Source organism: Parasteatoda tepidariorum, chromosome 2, assembly GCF_982258835.1.
Source record: "Parasteatoda tepidariorum strain Cologne lab strain chromosome 2, Ptep-v5.0, whole genome shotgun sequence".
Taxonomy (NCBI): Eukaryota; Metazoa; Arthropoda; class Arachnida; order Araneae; family Theridiidae; genus Parasteatoda; species Parasteatoda tepidariorum.
In genome coordinates this window covers 21061983-21083139 of record NC_141756.1, presented here as the reverse complement: position 1 = coordinate 21083139, position 21157 = coordinate 21061983, and the positions used below count along the sequence as shown (strand labels likewise).

General features: G+C 29.6%; 1 protein-coding gene across 1 annotated transcript in view; it reads left to right on the top strand.

The window, feature by feature from the left end:
• The first annotated feature begins 8413 nt into the window (after positions 1-8413).
• The window catches only part of LOC107437211 (BAR/IMD domain-containing adapter protein 2), a 133064-nt gene continuing 120320 nt past the window's right edge, over positions 8414-21157 (top strand). The window contains exon 1 of the mRNA XM_043043135.3: positions 8414-8698. Within this exon, the coding sequence (XP_042899069.1) occupies positions 8636-8698 (63 nt within the window). The 5' untranslated portion in view covers positions 8414-8635. The remainder of the gene's footprint in view (positions 8699-21157) is intronic.

The following is a 21157-nucleotide window of genomic DNA, read 5'->3' as shown; positions in this document are numbered from 1 at the left end:
AAGTCACCTATCAGACTTAACTCATACTCTTAGACAACTTCTGAAAAAGGGTAATTCTTTCTTATGGGATCAGAACATGCAGCAAGATTTTGAAAAAATTAAGTGTGCTCTCATGAAAGCTCCTTGTCTAAGCTTCTTTGACTCAACAAAACCTGTTCTCCTGTCAGTAGATGCTAGTCAAAGAGGGTTAGGGGCTGTATTAACCCAAGAAAACAAACCTGTTGCATATGCCTCTGCCACACTCTCTAGTGCACAATCAAGATATGCTCAAATAGAAAAGGAGCTTCTAGCTATCATCTTTGGATTAGAAAAGTTCAATTATTTTACTTATGGCAGACATGTTCTTGTACAAACTGATCACAAACCCCTTCTTGGACTAAGTAAAAAACCATATGATGAAATATCACCACGACTTCAACGAATGCTTTTGCGCATGAACAGATATACAGTTACTCTACAATATACCCCAGGAAAGCAGCTCATAGTTGCTGATACTTTGTCACGAGCTACCTGTCCAGATATCTTTAATGACAATCTGTGTGATTCACCACTAGCTGCTTCTGAGACAGTACTAGCCATTGCAACTAAATCCAAATGGAGTGAGCTTTCATCAGCCACCAAAGCTGATGAAGCATTGCAAGAACTTAGCCAGCTTGTTAAGAATGGCTGGCCTAGTGAAAAGTGTAGAGTAAACCTAGTAGCAAGACCATTTTGGCATTGTCGACATGAGATAACTGAAACTGAAGATGGTCTTTTATGTAGGGGAAGTCGCTTAATCATTCCAGAATCTGCAAAAATTGATGTTTTGAAAAAACTACACACTGGTCACCGAGGCATTGTTGCATGTAAAACCAAAGCCCGTGAATACCTATATTGGCCTACAATGAACACAGACATAGAAACTTTTGTAGAAAGATGTTTAGTATGTCAGAAGCATCAGAGAGCAAATGCACAAGAACCTTTGCTACAAAGGGACTTGCCTGAAAGACCCTGGCAGAAAGTGGGTACTGATTTTTTAACCCTTATGGAAACAACATATTTGCTAATAATTGATTACTTCTCAAAATACATTGAAGTGCAGCCCATGAATAGAACAACCACTGCTTGTGTTGTCAATGCAATGAAATGTGTATTCGCCCGCCATGGTATACCCGAGGAGCTTGTGAGTGATGGTGGCCCTCCGTTCGATGGAAATGAATTCAAAACTTTCTTGGACAGCTGGAATATTTTCCACAGTAAATCTTCACCATATTGGCCATGTTCTAATGGCCAAGTTGAACGAGCTATCCAAACCTTCAAAAATTCAATGAAAAAAGCACAGGAAGAAGGTAAAGACTTACATATAGTCTTGTTGGACTACAGAATTACACCGACACAAGGTCTCAAATCACCAGCAGAGCTCTTAATGGGTCGGCGCCTGCGATCTTTTATTCCATCTCTGCCACAAAATCTTCAACCAAACTTTGACATTAAAGAAGAGAAAGCCCAACTGTTAAAAAGACAACAAGATCAAAAGAAATATGCAGACCGTGGACGCAAACCATTACCCGAACTAAAGTTGGATCAACAGGTTTGGTTCAAATTAAAGCCAAAAGAACCATGGGTTAGAGGGAAAATAATAAAGAAAGACTCATTTAGAACATATACTATCCAATCAAAAAATGGAGGAGTTTATGTAAGAAACCGCATTTTTATACACCCATTCAAAAGGGATACTGTAACTAACCATGAAAGAACCGTAGAAGATCTTTACGATGCTGCCCCTGAAATTTCTCCTGCATCTAAACAAACTGACCTACCAACTTCCGAACCAAGACGCAGCCATAGAACTGTAAATAAACCTTTGCGCTACCGAACTTAAACTTATTCTTTCCACCCATTTTAAAATCAGACACAGAATTATCTGGTAAACTTTTTTATTTAGTTTATGGTTTTGTAAATATTAATTTAACCTTAATTTAAATTGTGTAACTTCACTTGTTATTAATTTTATTTAAAAAAAAAAAAAAAAAAAAAAGGGCATGTCATATATTGTAAATTATCAATCCATCAATCAATATAGTTTATTAACTTCTACTTCAATTTATAGATAATATATTGCAACATGTAAACATTTACTTCAACTTTTATCTTTGAATAAGCACTGTAACTTCGATCTTCAGTATGATGTAAACAAGATGTATTTTCAATAAACTTAGCTATAATGTTATCTTCTTTAATCATTTTAATTTATGATATCCAACATCATAACAATGTCCATTAAAATTGAGCAATTTGATAAATTTGAATTATTTTACGATAATTTCTCACATTGCCCGGTCATTATAAATACCGCTCTTATTTCTTTGGGCACTTTGATTAATTGACAGCAATGGGACAACCACGTGCGTGTGGTGTGATTCTGACTGGCCAATGTTCACCGGTGCATGTTGACAATCAAATTAGTCGCTTTGGTGAATGTCCGAAATATTTATTATAACCAATTTGATACTAATTTATTCGTGGATATAATTACATTTATTCGATATTTTAATACTTACTGACTATAGATTAGAACAAACACCAGTGTTTGGAGTATCGGGCAAATATATACCGGGCAATGGCACTTGACTAGGACTGGGCTATAAATCGATATATCGAGACATATCGATTTAACGCATATATCGGCAAGACGATACAGCGACTTTCATTCAAGGCGATGCATCAGAAATCTGATTTAAGCCGTCGAGTAAAGACAACGAGTGCAAAACGATATAGCGATATAAGACTCTTCTCTTACGTTCCGATGTCGACTCGCGCTGTGAAAGACGATGTTCGTTTCGTTATGTTGAAATGGCCTTGATTGGTGAGCTGTAGAATCAGAATCAGAGTTTTGAGAACTCATATCGTTATATCGCATGTTCCTTTTCGCACCTCTTAGCTTTTTTTTTTCTTTGTCGCGACTTTTCTTGTAGATTATTTTCAGTGGGACTAACTTCGTGATCGCCGATGTTACCTTGTTTTGAAGGCAATCTATTATTGAAAAGTATATATAAAGAAGAGTTTCTTCATTAATTAGATAAGTTCTTTTTTAAAAAAACTTATTTTTACTTTTAAATGTAAAAATTATCGGCAATCTAATTTAGGCGCCCATAAAGAATTGAATTTGTTAGGTTATTTTTTTACTTTCTTTTAATTCTTTAAAAACTTTTTGGATGAAACTTTTAATAATTTAATTAGTTTTTATTACTGATTTTAAATTTATAAATCTTGTTGTTTTTACTTTTAGAAATAAAGTTAAAACAAAATTTATTTTTGTCAATTGGATTTGGACATAAGTCAATCAACTTTGTTTATACAAAAAAATTTGAAAGGTTTGCGTATTTTATTCATTTTTTTAAATCATTTAGCACTTCGTTTTATTAGAGAGTATAATATTTTTTTTTTAAATATTCTTTTAATATTATTTGTTAATTAGTTAAATATATTATCGAATATCACAATTTTTTTTTTTTTAAGAAATTAAATCTTACTTTGTTTTTCGTTCATAATTCGGTCATTATTTAATTTAATTTAATTATTTATCTGAAATGATAAGGTCCCGCAGTGGACTGATCGTTAAGACACGGCTCCCTGCAGATCACCGAAGTCAAGCATCATTGGCTGCGGTCAGTGTGCGGGTGAGTGACCACTTGGATCAGTCTGCGTAGGGACCGAGGGTGTGCGGTATTGGTCCTCGTTAAACTGTTCTACCGTAAAGTGCTCGACTTTGCGTGCAGGTCGTCGAGCTAACGAAGCGGGGGTGCCATTCTATCTGCAGAGGATCAAAATTGTGATGGCATGTCTTCGGATCATCCTCAGGGATGTTTCCCAGACCGTCGCCAATAGCCCATTGTGCAGCTCTAGTGTGACGTAAATGAACTATAATAACTGAAATGATAATAATAAAAAATAGTGTTTTAAAAGCGTTTTTTTTTTCTAAAATTTATTTAGCACTTTGTGTTAAACATACAAATAATTTTTAACGTTTCATTTAGAAATTGAACATTAAGATCGAACTTAATAATTATGTAATTATTTATGCATAATAGTGCAAGAAAATATTAATTTGTAAAAAACGCTTTAAAAAAAGTTTTTAACACTTTGTTTTACGCGTATTATGAATTTCTAAACAAACATTTCAATAAATATTTTAAGTAAGATTTGTACATTGTAGTCACTTTATTTAATATCTTTCTAAAGCAAAACATATATATCTTCAAATTTATAAATTGATTTAAATCAATCTGAGTATGAAATTTTGATAGAAATCTGACTTTCTGTGCCTTACAAGTAAATGAAATTCAAAAATACTATATCGCGATACATCGCTATATCGCGATGCAAAACTGACGATGCATCACAATATATAATTTCTAATATCATCCAGTCCTACACTTGACTTTAAAAAAATATCAGTGTAGGGTATACCGAGCAAATGAATACCGGACAGTGGCACTTGACCTTAAAAAAACATCAATGTAGGGTATACCGGGCAAATGTATACCGGCCAATGGCACTTAAATAGACCTAGTATGACTAGACCTTTGGTAAATGTCCGAAATATATACTAGGTCTAGTGACACTTTTGCTATAGCTTAAATATCTAAAAAAAATTAAACAAAGCGTTTGAATCAATTTTAAACTGATACCGAAATTATTGCTTTAAAATTAAACAAATAACAATAAAAACTGCGCCAGCTAAGAGTAATTGAAGTAGTTGCTTTATACAGCGCATGGGCGGGAAAAAATTTAAAAAAAATTATCCAGGTGCATCTAAAAGTGGATGAATATCCCAAGACAACCTGTGGCTGTGTGTGACACAAATTGCCCACTTGACTTTTAGCATTATGCATAATGACCGGGCAATGTAATAATTGCAACATAATTTATCATTTTGTCACATCCTTTTGGGCACTTTTTAAATTGCCCGGGCATTATAAACAATGCCCAATTATTTACATTACCCGTGACATTTACACCCCTTTAATGGTTGAGTTGCAAAGGAAGATGCTCCTTAATCCTACAAATATACTTTTGGAAAGTAATCGTAGCTTTCTGAAAGAAATGCCGGGATTCCAATAAAAAATGAACAAAAACATCGCTCTACATTTGAGAAAAGATTTTTTTTTTAAAAATATTTTCTATAAAAATGCCGAAAGTAAATTCGAAGAGAGGAAATCTAGAACCCGTGTTTTAAATTTGAAACTTCAGAAATTGGCGAGTTTTTTTTTCTTCTCCAAGGGTGGTAAATACAAACCTACATTCAGTTTGAGTAATATATATCTAGAGGAAAACTGAAATAACTTTCGAAAAAAATAAAATAAAAAATTCCCGGGATGACAGAAATAGGAATTTTCTTTTGACTAAAAGAAGACATTTTTAAACGAAAATGCTAGAGTAAAAAATATTTGACTTCTATTTTTAAAAATGGAGTCGAATATTCTTTATTCTGAATATGTACCAATAACATTTTTGTATATTATTAACATAAAGCATAATTGCATTATTAAATAAATAATCCCAAGAAATTAAAGTGGTATAGTATTATTTGATTAACTTAATTCGCATTAAAAATATACAAATTGGAAATAACAATCGACAAAAGTGATTTGAAATATAAAACGTAAAGTTGGTAAAAAAAAAGAAAAGAAAAATAAAGGTGAGAAGCAAAGCTGTAAAAACCACAATAGCTCGGAAAAAATGCTGAAAAATAGAGCAAGAAAAACCACATTGGTCTTTTAAGGTAGTCTTTTAAGAAAAATAGTAAGACGCAAAAATGCACGATTTTCCGCTTTCGGTTTAGGAAAATAGCAGTTATTCTCACCAAGATCCAAAAGAATAATGTAATAACGTTCGTAAAAAGAAGGCGCGTATGACTGAAAAAAGTAGCATTTTCTGTTATATGTAAGAGAAATCTAATTGTAACATTTACAAAGGTGTCTATTAATTTTTCTGCAGACTTATTTTTCTTCAACTTTGTTTCTAAAAATGGCTGTCATTTCAAGAACAATAGTTAATATTTTTTATCTGTTATAAGCACCATCTGGTAATAAACTTTTTAACTAATTTTGGTGCTAAGTGTGTTTGTAAGACCTAATTTCCAAAGCAGCACGCAGCGAACATTTAATTTTTATCACTTTTCGTTATTTTTTACACGAATATTAAAAAAAACTTTTTTGGGCAAATCTATCATTTTTAAGACACATTGAATACGGATATTAAGGAAAAAGCTTATGTCAAATTATGTTATATAAAAGAAATATTTAGGAATCAAAACATACTTTTATACGTATATAAAAATGTTTTTTATGAGTTTTAATAAAATATATGGAGTTATTCAGGAAAATTTATTTTAACAAATTATTTTTCACGGGAGTACATCAAGTATTGCTTTTCTTACACATGTTCTTAGAGTTCTCTTTTATTCTTTGTTAAAAAAAATAAAGGCAACGAGTTCTGATGAAGCTGAGTAAATTTTGATGCGACGACTTTAATTCATTTACCTTACCGCTTCTTTTCCAGAACTTTCTAAAACACTTATTCTTTAATCCACTCTTTTTCTCTCAGCAAAAATCACCTTAAATGTGAAAGACATATTATACAAGCGAACATGGTAAGGGAAAAAACTGTCAACTGGAAAATCCCTGTGACCTGAAAATCCCTGTCAAAGCCTTGAGAAAAAGTTTTCGTTGCGAAAAAGCATTTTTTGCGGCTTCTCTCATCGAGGAATTTTACTATCGATTAGATAATGTGCATAATTGGATTGACTTCCACTATTTTTACCCTTTCTGTATGTTTTGACCCGGGTAAATACTTAGAAAGAAACAAAGTGTTCCCAGTTTTATGAATGAAGGGTAAATTTTTATATACTGAATTTGCGATCAGTGGACGACACATTAATTATAAAAATCGTGATTTTATATATTTTTTATTATCGAATCTGAAAAATGTGAACCTGTCGTTATTAAGTTAATCTCGACACGTTTATAAAGTCATTTTTTAAAGTGTTTATTATATTTATTTATATAATTATTTTTCCTCGCTTTAAAATTGATTTTGTGTAATGTAACTATGGAGGATGGTTTGATTTCAAAATTAAAAATCTCGGAAACTAACGGTATGTCTATTGTAATAGCTGCAAAACTTTTATACAGAAAGTTTTGATATTAATTACACAAGTTTCCAAAAGATGGCTCTCTAAATTGTACATGGTTCTTGAAAAGAATATGTTGTATAGGAGATTTAATCTAACCTATAATATTTCAGCCAAATTCTTCAAAAGTTTCAAAAAAGAAAAAAAAAAGACTATATATCAAAACAGTTTCGAACATTTTCCATTTGAATCAGATAAACAAAATGAACGATACATTTAACATTAATTAATTACAATAAAAAAAAACGATATTTCGTAAGAAATGTTTTTACTGGTTAATAATTTTAAAAATATAAAACATGAAATTTTACCTAAAAAAATGCATGCTTCAAACAATTTAGAATCTCGAATTCAAAACATGATTAAGTCGAAACATATTCTTGCTGTTTTTAAACAAAAATACATTAAAACGATACGAAAAAAAAATTGACAATAGGATTTATATGAAGTTACTATATTATGTCGATAAAAATTCATGACAATCAAAATTTTTATATTGGGCATAAATTAAACTATATAGCTAAAATTCTAGACTAACAATAATAATATTTAAATTTTGTTTCATTAAAATCGCTGGTCTAGTTTTTGCAAATTAAAACAAATTAATTGAACAATAGATAAAAACACAAAAAAGTCATAATCATTGTAAAAGTTAGTGCTATTCTGTTCTCAAACACGAAATGGTATTTCAAACAAGATTAAGTTAAGGAAAACTTTTGAATATGTTTGAATTTTTGATAAAGTATATAAAATCGTTTTCATTTTCAATTTTAAACTTTTTTTGTATAAATGAAAATCCTTTTGATCCCTGACGAAATTAAAAATAATTTTAATACTGCTGTATGTCAAATTGTGTAAAATTTAAAATTAAATTCCATTAAATTTATTCGGAGGATGTTTGAATGTAAAAATGTAGAACACGAAAAAAAAGAACGATAAATTGTTGAAATTCAAATCTCTCGAACGTTCGTCTGCATTTTTGACGGAGTGAATAGAATCGTTTTCATTTTAAAAATTATATTTTGATTGTAATTCTTCTAAACTCTCTTTAAATTATAAATAAATTTAGAACAGTTTGTCAAGTTGTGTAACATTTATTTTCATTGACTTTCTTGAATAATGTTTTAATGTAATACAGTCGAACCCGAAAAATAGGAATTTTTTTGGAACTCAAATGGCGTCGGAATCTGGCGATGAATAGGCGCGCGATTTCGATGATGTAACAACCCTGCTGGTCGCGTGGAAGAATCGTTCTTTACGATGAATGTGTTTTACTGAACCTCCGAGACCGGAGTAAAGATGTCGGGTGGTTAGAATTGTTCTGGGATAATTCTAAGCAATCATAGACACGTGCTTCTTGTTTTGAAAACAGTGATAAAGTGAAAACAGTTTTATACTTTTCTTCGGATTTTTGAGGATTTTTATTACCCTGTATGAAACTGAAAGTTCATAAATTTCAAAATGACGATGAATTTTATGACGGAAAATGATGAACTCGCGAAGTTAGTAGATGGTGCTTATAAAGTAAGTTATTTTTTTAATTGAATTCTTACGTTAAATTTATTTTGTAGAATTTCACAAAACAAACTGTTGGAATGCATTTTAATATAATTTCGTTTTTGTTTACTTGAAATTTCAGATTCCGCGTACTTCAGAATTTTCTTTAAATTTAAGACTCAATAAATAATTTGTTTTGATGTTTTTTGTTAAGGTTTGGATTTTGTAATACATATTAGCGATTTTCTTGTATGCTTACTTAAATTTAGCAACCTTCGACCTGTCAATATTTTTCGTTATCTAGAATTAAATTTTTTAAGATTTTATCAAAATAATTTTGTTATTTCAATTCTTTTTACCTATGTTTCAATTTCGTAATGTATAGTGACGATTTTCTTATTTGTGTACTTGAACGGAATCAGTTTAAAATTTGTTTTTAAATACTTATAAAAATGTGCTTATATTATCGTCCATTATTTAAAATCCTGCCTATTATTATATAAAATAGTATTAATTGATCTCAATAATTTTAAGTTTAAAAAAAAAGCTAACCATTTCTTGTATTGCATTTGTTTAGTATTGCAGTTTAGTATTTTGTGTTTATAAAAACTCAATAACATATAAATAAATATCGAGACATTTGATTAAATATCAATTAATTGGATTTTATGCTAACGTTTAACCATTGATAATATTCTAATCGAGAAGTACATAATAAATAAATAGGTTTAGCAAAAATAAACTCGAGCAATTTTATTATCAACACTAAAAACATACTTTATCTAATAAAAGTATATTTTATATTTTAACTCTAGAAATAAAGTTCTAACGTATATATTGAACAAAACTGCTGATCTTCGACATTTATTTATATTACTACTACTTTTAATGTCTTTTATGCACAAAGTAGAACTGTGTAGTGTACATATATGGCAGTACTTTTACTTTCGTTACTTGTACCGCCGGTACAAGTAAAAAGTACGTACTTTTACTTGTACTTTCGTTACTTTTTCAGGGAAAAAGTACAAGTATTTGTAACGGAAATATCGAATGAAATCGTTACTTTTTTCTAAAACTCGGTAAGCTTTCTAAAAAAAAAAAAAATTAAAAAAATTACATTAAAAAAATGCTTATGTTTTTTTAATTTATAAAATTAATGTGCAATATATATGCATTCACAGCTAATTTCCTGTTTAAATATCCTCTGTTTCAACTTATACTGCACATTCAATTATTTTTTACTATCTCAAAGATCACAAAGTTATCTGAAGTGTTTGCTTTGCTTACGACTGTGCTTTTTAAAACGCGTTTCTAAAGAGTAAAACAATTTTAAATCAATGGTAATTTAAATAAATAAAAATAAGAAACTAAAAATTAAAATCAATAGATAAAATTTCTTTTTCGTGCAAATCCATAAAAAGTTTGAAAAAATTATATTTGATTTTAAAATTATATTATACGATTATATTATAAAATTATATAATAATATTCTTCCGAATTTATTCTTCCGAATTTAAAAATAAATTAATATCCATAACTTTCAAAATTAAAAATAATTAAATAAATAACAACAATTTTGCAAAAACATTAAAGAACATAAGAATATTATTCAATAAAATTTTAGGTTACTTTGAATTTTCGATTTCCTAGAAATGTACTTTTAAATCGTTACTTTTCTTGTTTAGTACTTGTACTTTTACTTGTACTTTTTACTCGTTACTTTTTAAAATAAGAACTTTTTACTCATTACTTTTTTTAAAAATACTTGTATTTTTATTCGTTACTTTTTAAAAGTAACGTTGCCATATATGGTAGTGTAATACAAGTAAATAATTAATTTATATTTTGAATATTTAAAATGATTATTACGATTTACTATTATTTATTTAAAGTCTGGTATAGGTCGTAAATAATAGATAGTATTATGATAAATTTTTCTTATTTTGATAACACAAATCTGAAATAATCATTTCTTTATTGGACAAGTAGCGTGCAAAAATGTTTAGTATGGTAATACTGGACAAAACTGCTGTTTTTGGACATTTACGTTATAACTTTCTGTCTTTTATGCACACAAAATATGGTTGGTTAGTGCAACACAAGTAAAGAATTAGTTGATCTATTTTGCATATTTAAACTGATTATTATAATTTAGTATTACTATTTTAATTATAGATAACTGGTAAATAATAAATTATATGCAATTTTTTATCATTTGAGAACACAAACCGAAGTAATCATTTAAAAAAATATAATTATTTCGTTACTAGATTAATCAGTTTTACAGCTTTTTGATGCACTAGCAAGCATTTGCGTTACATGGAGGGAAAAACCACGAAAACCTCCCATGGTTAGCCTGACGGCAAGGGGACTCTATCTCCCCATCATTCGTCTTTCACTGAGGATATTTTACGTCAGCACTGTGGTCGGTGCGAGCAGGGTGTGGAATTTGTATGAACCAGCCATCACTGGAATTCGAACCCGATTCACCTCATTGGGAGGAGAGCGTTCTATCTCCTGAGCTACCACAGCTCATTGTAGGCTAATTAGATAGTCCCGTTCTTTGCAAACTGCCGACGTCATTTGTTATGCTTATTGCGGCGAGCCTTGTAGACGTATTGCAAATGACATCGGAGGTTTGCAAAAAGTTGACTTTTCTGAGTAACCTTCGACACATATGCAATAATTTTCAATTGGGTTATAACGTATTTATACGATTTATAAAGCTTTATTTCGGTTCTTACTAAATCAATAATTTTCGGTACTTAACCATTTTGGCTGCTCAAATAAACTCAGCTAATTTATTTATTTATTTTTATTTTCATTTATTCAAATAAAAAAAATATATATATATTAAAAGAAGTTTATTAGCGACTTTATCGCGTGCCGATGAAATCGGTGAGTATCTATTTTTTTCCATTGAAGATTACAAATTAAAAACAAGAAACGCGAACAAGAAATTTCATAAAATTAAATTGTTTATATTCCATTTATCAATTTTTTGATCAAATTGTGTTTCAAAAATGTCATGCCAATTTTTATGAAATAAGAACAAAATAAAGCTTAATTAAGGATAATTTGTGCATATTTTTTTTGACTTTTAAAGTTTTTAGTGTTAATTGCCAATCACAATGTTATTGCATTTAACTACTGTAAATTGAATAGTGTATCGCAAGCTCGTACAGATTTTTATCGTCAGTTGCCTGAATATACATCATAACGGAAGCAACTTCGTAAAATCCACGATTTGTCAAACTTGAAAAAAAATTGAATAATAGATTTGTTCTTAACAAAAAATAAAGGTACTTGTAATTAAATTTTCTTTGGTTAAAGCAAATTAACATCACAATACGAATTCATTTTGATTCCTAAATTTGTTCTTTGAAAAAACGGAACAATTTTCATAAATAAGTTTGAAAAACGGAATAAGATTCTATGTTAGTTCCTTTTCTTAAATAGCTATGTCCATTTTTTAAACAAGCTTTTAGAGAAGTGTCCATTTTTTGAACATGCATTTTGAGCCATGTCCAGAATAGAAAGCTCTCCGAAAATATACTAAGATGTCGACAAACTATGTCAGTAATAGGAAAGAAAATAAATCAAACTTTATTTTTGTGAAAAATTTCTTCCGATTAACGATTTCTGCACTTGTGAATAAATTTTTTTTTTTTAATTTTCGGTATTAATTTATCATAAGTTCGAAATTTGTTCTATTAGACTACTATCTACTGTGTTGACTAAGTTATTAGAGCTGCATTTTTAGATTGTGACGATTTTTTTCTCTTTTTTTTAATAACCGTCGTTGAACAGCAGACCCAATTTTTGAGTTGACGACAACTAATGTTAAACTCCGTAGCCTTGTAATTTCGAACCCATTCCAGAAGACAAGGAAACTCTTGGATCAAGTTTTGGGAGAATTTTGCCTTCGTGTAAGAGTTTTTGATGGAACTAACCCGCATTTGCGTTAAATGAAGAGGAAGACCACGAGAACCACCCACGGTTAACCTGACGGCAAGGGGACTCTAACCCATGATCCGTCTACCACTGAGGATATTTCACGTCAGCACTGTGGTCGATGCAAGGCCGGATGCGGAATTCGTTTCGACCAGCCATCGCCGGGATCGAACCCCGGACTCTCTATCCCCTGAGTCATCGTGGAATGACTCAATACATCGGTTGAGCACAACGTAATGTTGAGAATTGCATATCAACACATGTACGAAATATCATAGTAAGCCGCTAGAGGGCTCTTCCCTCTTGTTCGTGTGCGGTTTGAACCGGTACTACTTTTATTAAATTAAATTATCTTATAATAGTCGTTGTCGTAAATTGCATTTTTTATATTATAAAATAGCCATTTTATCGCAATTTGGTAACCTTGGCGAGCTCTGTAAATTAGTCGCCAAATTAATAAACAAAAAAAAAACAACTTAATTTGGACAGATAATGCAATTTTGGTTTTTTGGCGTTTTTCACTAGAAAACTAGATTTAGGCATCTCTATACAATGAACTTCACTGATAATGACACGTCTAGTGCTCAAAATTCATAACGTCAGCGTCGGCTAATTGAAGTTCAAAAACTAAATAAATGGGACTTATTCATAAAGCCCATTTATTAAACAAAAGACAAAGAGCCAAAAAGTTGTCGTATCCATAATACCACTCACAAAAACTTCAATTTTCGCTCTTTAGAGCAATTATAAATAATCTCTTTTATAAAAACTTAATATGACACGGTTGGTATGATGGTTAATATATTGTATATATCCTATGCGATGAAACGCAGCTCATACAATGCATAGGCATGCTGAGTACTATTTTCAAAAGAATTATCTTTTATTGATGGCCTTAAGAGTAGTAAAAACGGAACTCACGGAAAAACATTAGATATAATAATTGGATTTTTACTTACTGGAATTCAATCTTAATGTTTCTTGAGCTTAATGTCGAATATGCTGATTATTAAGTGTAGACCATATATTAAGTTACGAACTCGGACATAAAAACTTATTTTTTCCAAATAAATATATATTTTTATTCTGAACGAATTCTTGACCCTCAAAATATATGTGGAAAGCCGCTATCTGGAAAATATGATTCAATAGCTTGCAAAGAGATAGGTCGAAATTTTGAACCCCTTAATGTTAATTATACTTCTTGCGTATTAAGCCAAATCTCGAATTTTTTAAACGAATCGAAAAGTTTTTGTTCACAATTATAAAATTCGTTTATCCAATGATAATTTCGTGCAAAAAATAATTTTTGAAAATTATTGCTTTTTATTTATTATCCAACAATAGTCGAAACAATTTTAAATAGCAAAAAATTTAAACGCAATCGGTTGAATAGTTTCTGAGTTATCAAATTTTTAAAAAGTCGTGTTTTTAAAATTTGATTTTTTGAAAACTATTCGATCTACTTCAAGTTAATAATTTTTTCTTATAAGATTAAATTTTTCAAAAAGTACGTAAAAATAGTATATTTTACTTCACTTGAGGCTTTTAATTTTTTTTAAATGAGATATTCAGTTCTAATATTTTTTTAAACGAAATTAGCCCGTTTTTTAAATGTGCCATATCACTGTATTTCGGTGACCTTCAAGATTAGTCTTATCATTGCGCCATACATCAAAATGGCAGAAATTTGATTTTAAAAAATTGATTTTTAAGAATTAAATTATTATTTTTATTTTAATTTAATTATAGTTGAAAAAATTTTAAATTGCAAAAAATTTGACCGCAATCGGTTGAACAGTTTCTGAGTAATCAAGTTTTAAAAAATCGTGTTTTTGAAATTAGATTTTTCGAAAACTATTCGACAGACTTCGTTCAAATTTTAAATTTTGTCATATAAGTTAAATTTTTTCAAAAATGATTTAAAAATTGTACATTTAACTTCACTCGCGGCTTTTAATTTATTTAAAAAGTTCTAATTTTTTTAAAACAAAATTTGAGCGTCTTTTAGGGTGCCCTATCACTACTTCTATGTCCTTCAAGATTAGTTCTATCATTGCGAGGTTTTTCAATCAACGATTTCTTTGATTACAAAAACAACTAAAAACTGTGAATTTCAGAATAACTTGAAAAAATATTTTTATTTTAGTTGAAATTTATATCTAGCTATATTTCAAATCGCAAATGCTTAAGCCCATAATGCCAAAACAGCTATATTATCTACAGGAATTTAGGCGTTCTTCCAGTAAACTGTCGGCCAGAGAATCGTAAATTAGGAATAACGATCAGGATCCCTTATATGGGGATACATTTTCTATATTTTTGAGGATAGAAAAAAACGTTATTACTTTTTTCTTTTTATACCTTTATTCTTAAATTGGATTGAAAAGAATTGAAATTCTGGTTAAAACTTAGTTTTATAAGAATTTGAAATGGGTCAAGAAATTATTATGTTTAAATTTGACATTTATGTCTTTGATGTTTTCATGTGAACTTCCCCTGGCGTTTGACGTTAAAATATTTTTAAAAATATACTTAAGTCTGTTATTTTTTAAATGCATGATTTTAAATTTTTTAATGTTTACTTATTTTTAAGCATTAATGACTAATCACCAATTTTTTATCTGTATAAACTTTACCTTTTTTGAAACGCCAAAAACGCACCATAGCTCTAGAACAATTGTTATTTTCAGAATAGTTCCAAACAAATGCTCTAATGTAATTGTTACGTTCTCAGAACAGTTAAAAGGATAACAATTTCAGAATAACTTCCAATTTCAAAACAGTTCCAAATAGTTAACCAGGGATCTGTCCAGACATTTTGTGAAAGGTCCGTTTTTCGTGAAATTGTGAAAAAATTACTCACATTCTTTCAACCAGGGTCCGTTTTTATGAATTTGTGCAAATAGGGTCCGTTTTTGCAAAACACTTTTTCAATGAGTTTTTAAATTGTAAATAGATACAAGATTATGCTCGGAACTGTAAAATTATAATGAAAAAATTAAATTTTCAAAAATAAACAGCAATTGCAGCTTCTAAATTAGAGATGAAACACACAAATATTTGGTATTTAGCCTATACTGCTGAACGCAGAATATTCATTTCGGACGAATAATGGAAGAATCGTCTGCCGAAGACAAAACTTAATTCGTTTACATCCATCTTTCTTGTTTTCTGCCCTGGGAAGGGTTGGTTTATTCGATTAACAAAACAATAATGAAGATAAACAAATTTGTGAAGGGTCCGATTAAAAAAAAATCATTTTGTGAAGGGTCCGATTTTAAGTTAAAATATTTTGTGAAGGGTCCGTTAACGGACCCGATTTTCTTCTGAACAGATCCCTGTTAACTGTTTAAAATTCAAAACAGTGCCAAAATATTCAGTAGAACTGTTCTCAGGATTACCAATTAATTTAAAAATCTCCTAAAATAACAAGGGGAATGCAGAAAAATTTGGGTTTTTCCGTACAAACTGGGAAAATGCAGAAATAATTTTATTTCTTATTTTCCTCTTTTAAAAAATGGCAACCTATGGGATATTTAAGGAAAATTCATCTATACTAAACTATTTCATTTACTATAGCTTTATTCGTTTTAAGTATGTAGAATTGTACCTCTAAGTGTTTCCTGCAATTAAATAAAAATAGTATAGTTAACCCAATATAACTCACATACAAGAGCGCGGTGATTGTGTATTTCATCTTAATATATTGTGTATAATATGCGCAGGGAATTTTTTTCTGTATTTGAGTTGCAACCCCGGTTCTATTCTCGAGAGCAACAATTACTGCTCTTGTTAAATTTCGGAATAATTCCAAAAACGTAACTGTTTTCTGAAGGCTACAAGTAAGACGAAGGAAATGCTGTCAGTGTTTGATTAGCTGCAGTGAAAGGAAATTATTCAGTCACAAAACGTACAACTTTTTTTCTTGTACGTAACAGGAAAAGAATGCGTCACGTTCGTTTACGGTACAGATTACGTCAAAGCATATCATTTTGTGCTTCTTCATTACTTATTTTTCTTTTCAAAAGTTACCTATGAGTTCTCTGATTTCTAAACTTGAACAAACTTCTTTACTTTAAAAAGTCAGATTTTTAAGAATCGGGACAGGGTTAGATTCTTGATAATTTTGTTATTGTTTAAATTTTAAGTATGAGTTCTTTATGCAGAACTATTAGATTCCTTTTTTTTTATTTTCCCCCCAAAAGAAATTTTCGGAAAGTATTGGAGCGTCAAAATTGTAATTCATCTGGAGTTAAAGAAAAGTATATTTATTTATGCATGGTAATATTTTTCGTGCCAACAGTGAATCACGGTATTGACATTTATTTTGCGTTCCAGTGATTTTACGTTTTGACATGAACATTTATGGTTGATTCTAAGTCATTCAAAATTCTTTAGAATAAATCTATTTTTTGAAATTTTGATCATCAAAACCTATTTGTTCTCACAGCGACAAAAAATTACCTAATATAGTTTTATAATCGGTGGTGAATCTATTGAAAATAATCTATAATCTATTGAAAAACTTCGCAACCAATTTTGTAATTTGGGATAAAATTTTAGTTTCCAAAGCAGAAACTTCAAATCTCTTTTTTTTTAAAAAAATATTTCAGACATGTTCAGACATGTAAGAAGTTATTAAATTTTATGACATTTGAGTTAAAAATAGTTAGTTTAGAAAAGTAAAATCGTTATTAAAGAACCGCTACTTTTTTGGTAATAATAAAGAATTTCTCCTTTATGGCGTTAAAAAGATATCTCATAACGTTGGCTGATATAAATTAATTACTTTTGTTAGTATAAAAACTTAATACAGTTGAAGTTTCATTTGTAAGTAGACTAACAAAAGTAATTGCAGAGAACTTGAATGAAGTTCGTGAAAAAGAACATTTCTTCTCTAAAATATCAGTTATTCAAATATTGTTCTATTCTTTTCTTTAAAAGGTCTATTTAGGTAAACTGCAGATGGGGTCTCAGAGAATTTCGGTCAACGAACAAAAGAATATCGAACCGGAATTCAATTACGCAACTGGGTTTCTTAGTTTGAACAGCTTATGTATTTTCTTTAAAACCGAAATCCGTGGTTCTACATTTGGTGATAAAACTTTCTCTTCCGTGACCGTAAAATGTTTCAGATATTTATTTTTAAGGCTGCTGTCCTCTAATGTTAAACTATGGGAAATCTGTAAATTCTCTTTTTATTAGATGTATATTAAAATTACTTTTATCATTTTGGAAAAGTTATCATTAAATGAACTTGTTTTATTGTACATAATCACGACTGTTTAATGTTAAAAATTATGAAATGATTTCAAAAAGATGAAATTTCTAGAATTTTGTTATCTGAAAGAATTATTTTTTCTAATTTTAAAATATTTTTAACTGAGATAGTTGGATAATTCATAAAAACAAGCAATTGCTGGAAAACACAGTTTTACCCTATAAGTCTATATTTTTATTGTGTTCAATCACATATCTCTAAACTTAAAATAATATCAAATGATTCCAAAAGTCGAATCATTTTACCAAATTCATTTCGAATCATTTTACCAAATTAAAAAAGATTTTCTAATTAAGAAAAAAAAATATTTTTGAGTGAAGCAATTTGATAGTTTATAAATTGCAATCAAGTGCTAAAAGTGTACTTTAATGCAAAAAATGTATTTTTGTTATATTTCATTTGATCACGAAATTAAAAATTAGCAAATGATTCCTAAAAACCACCATTTGGAGAATAATTCTTCCCCCCCCCCCCCGAGAAAAATATTTTGTTTGTAAATTATTCTAAAACAATGGATTATGAATAGAAATCTAATTTCAAAATATTTCATGTTGACTAATACAGAATTTTTTGTTTCATTAATGTTCGTCCATGATTAGCATTAATAAGATTAAACTTAGGTTTCCTTGCCCATTTTGAAAAGGCCATTTTTAAGGTTGCTGTTCTTAAACTACATTGAATGTATTTGCATTAAAAATTTTTACTTTTATTATAGTTTAATTTTTAATTTTTCAAACATGGAAAAATTTTCTTTTTTTAAAAAAATAAACTGAAAAATGCAAGAAACTTATGTTAAAATATTCACCATAGCAAGGGGGGTGACAATTATTTTTTTTAAAAAAATCAGTCTAACATTTCGATAGAATAGATAGATCAAAAAAATACTTTTTATCAACATGGGTTAGATTAGAATATTCGATTTCCCTTCAGTAGTAGAAAGAAAGATCCAAATTATTTCCATTTGTTTTGAGGGGGGGGGGATTTTAGTGAAAAGAAATGCTTAAAAGGTTAATTTTACTTATAAAAAATTTTTTGGAAATATTTGTTCACAGAGTATACATTATCTTGCGTCCCGTAGTGGACTGATCGTTAAGACACGGTTCCTAGCAGATCACCGAAGCCAAGCATCACTGGCTGTGGTCAGTGTGCGGGTGGGTGACCACTTGGATCAGTCTGCGTGGGGACCGAGGGTGTGCGGTATTGGTCCTCGTTAAACTGTTCTACCATAAAGTACTCGACCTCGCGTGCAGGTCGTCGGACTACCGAGGCGGGGGTGCCATCCCCACTGAAGAGGATTAAAATTGTGATGGCTTGTCTTCGAATCATCCTCCGGGATGCTTCCCAGACCGTTACCAATAGCCCATTGTGCAGCTCTAGTGCGACGTAAATTAACTGCAACAACAACAACATTATTTTACATATGTATAAAAATGCTTTTTTTTTAATTATAGTTTTCTAATAAAAAAATGCAACAAAAGCTAGACGATTTAAGAATTTGTGGAAATATTAGCATTGTCACAAATTCTTAGTGCATTTATATCTTAAACCCAGTAAGGTCACTTACTGGATTCAAGGTATAAATGTACACCTTAAACCCAGTAAGGTTCAATCACTTAAGGATAGAAATATTGTGATTCAGAAATGAGAAAAAAGGGAAAAAGTATGCATTTGAAATTTTGTGTTGAAAAAAACAACGCAACAGTTAAATCAATGCGTGTTTGGATTGCTTTCACTGTTACGTGGCATGCTGTAACAACCACGAAAAACTTAAACTAAAACACTCTTTGAATTTATCTGTTTAAAATGTACCTAAACTACTTTGTTTGATTTAATTATTTATCTACTATTATAATGAAAACTCATTATTATTTCGCATTAAGAACAGCCGAATACCTAGATACTTTTTGATCTACGTACCAAACCCGACTATGTTTAATTATTTATTGTTCTAATGAAAATGTTCTTTTTACACTTTGAGATTTAAGAATAACCGAATACTAAGATACTCTTTGATCTTATCAGGTGAAATCTTACGATTTTCAAGAATAAGTTTTATATAAGATTTATTCTAGTCAAGCTACTGAATATCAGGTATGCGAACTCTTCTGAAAGTTGTGCGGAATGCGAACTTAATTAACTTGCTTTCTTAGAGAAAATAAAAATTTATAACCTCGATTCGCTCAAAGCTTCTGGATACCGAACTAATTGGAAAGAGTTGCACAGGAAAGGGGTCGTCCTCCAGCATTTTTCAGGCCCAGGAATGCATGCGACCCACTGAAATAGTTTCTGGAAAAGTTTTGCGTCAATAAGCACTTGGACACGATTTCCATGGATGTCTCTTGCCGTTGAGACCAAATGTGGAGTCAAATGTTTGAAAAAGAAAAAACTTAACTCAGACTGAACAAAATAAACTAATTAGCCATTTAAAATAATAACATTAGGTAATATAAAACAAGCTTTTAAAATTTATCGGTAATTGTTTTGTTTTAGTTTAAATTTAGTGCCTGTTTTTAGTTTAGTTAAATAAAAAAAAAAAAATCAGAAACCATATCTATTTGATATTAGCCATTTTATACGGTAAAAAAAAATATTATACATTAAACAAAAAGAAAACGGCTATGTTTTTTTCCTCTCAATTCTAAATAATTTAATAAATAATAACCACCAATTTTTTGTGGGTTAAAATTTTAAATTAAGTTCACTGATATTTATTTTTAAATTTTTATGTTGAATATCTAGCTGTAGTAATAATAGTGTAAATATAAATATAGTAATATTGTAAATACTAAAGTAGTAATAACGTTGTGAATGGAATCGTAATGCAGTAAGTATAATATGAATTGTATCTTAAAGCAGTAATACTACTGTATTAATAATATGTGTATAAACAATAGTATAAATAAAATCATAATTCAGTAAAATACAAGGATAAATGAATAGCGAAAAAGGAATAAAATGTAGAAAAAAATGTTAATAGAACTGTAATGCAGCAATAACTATATTATAGGATAAATAGAATAGTGATACTGTGTTAATGTAAATAAAATAGTGATGCAGTAATACAGCTTTTAAATCATAATGCAGCATGCATATAATCGAATTACAGTAATAAGATGGTAATAATAGTATGAATTGATTAGTGGTGTAGTGATAATATATGTGAATAGAATCTTAATGCAGAGTAATAATAAAATATCAAAAGCAGTATGAATGAAATCTTGATGTATTAATAGCATAAATAAAATAGT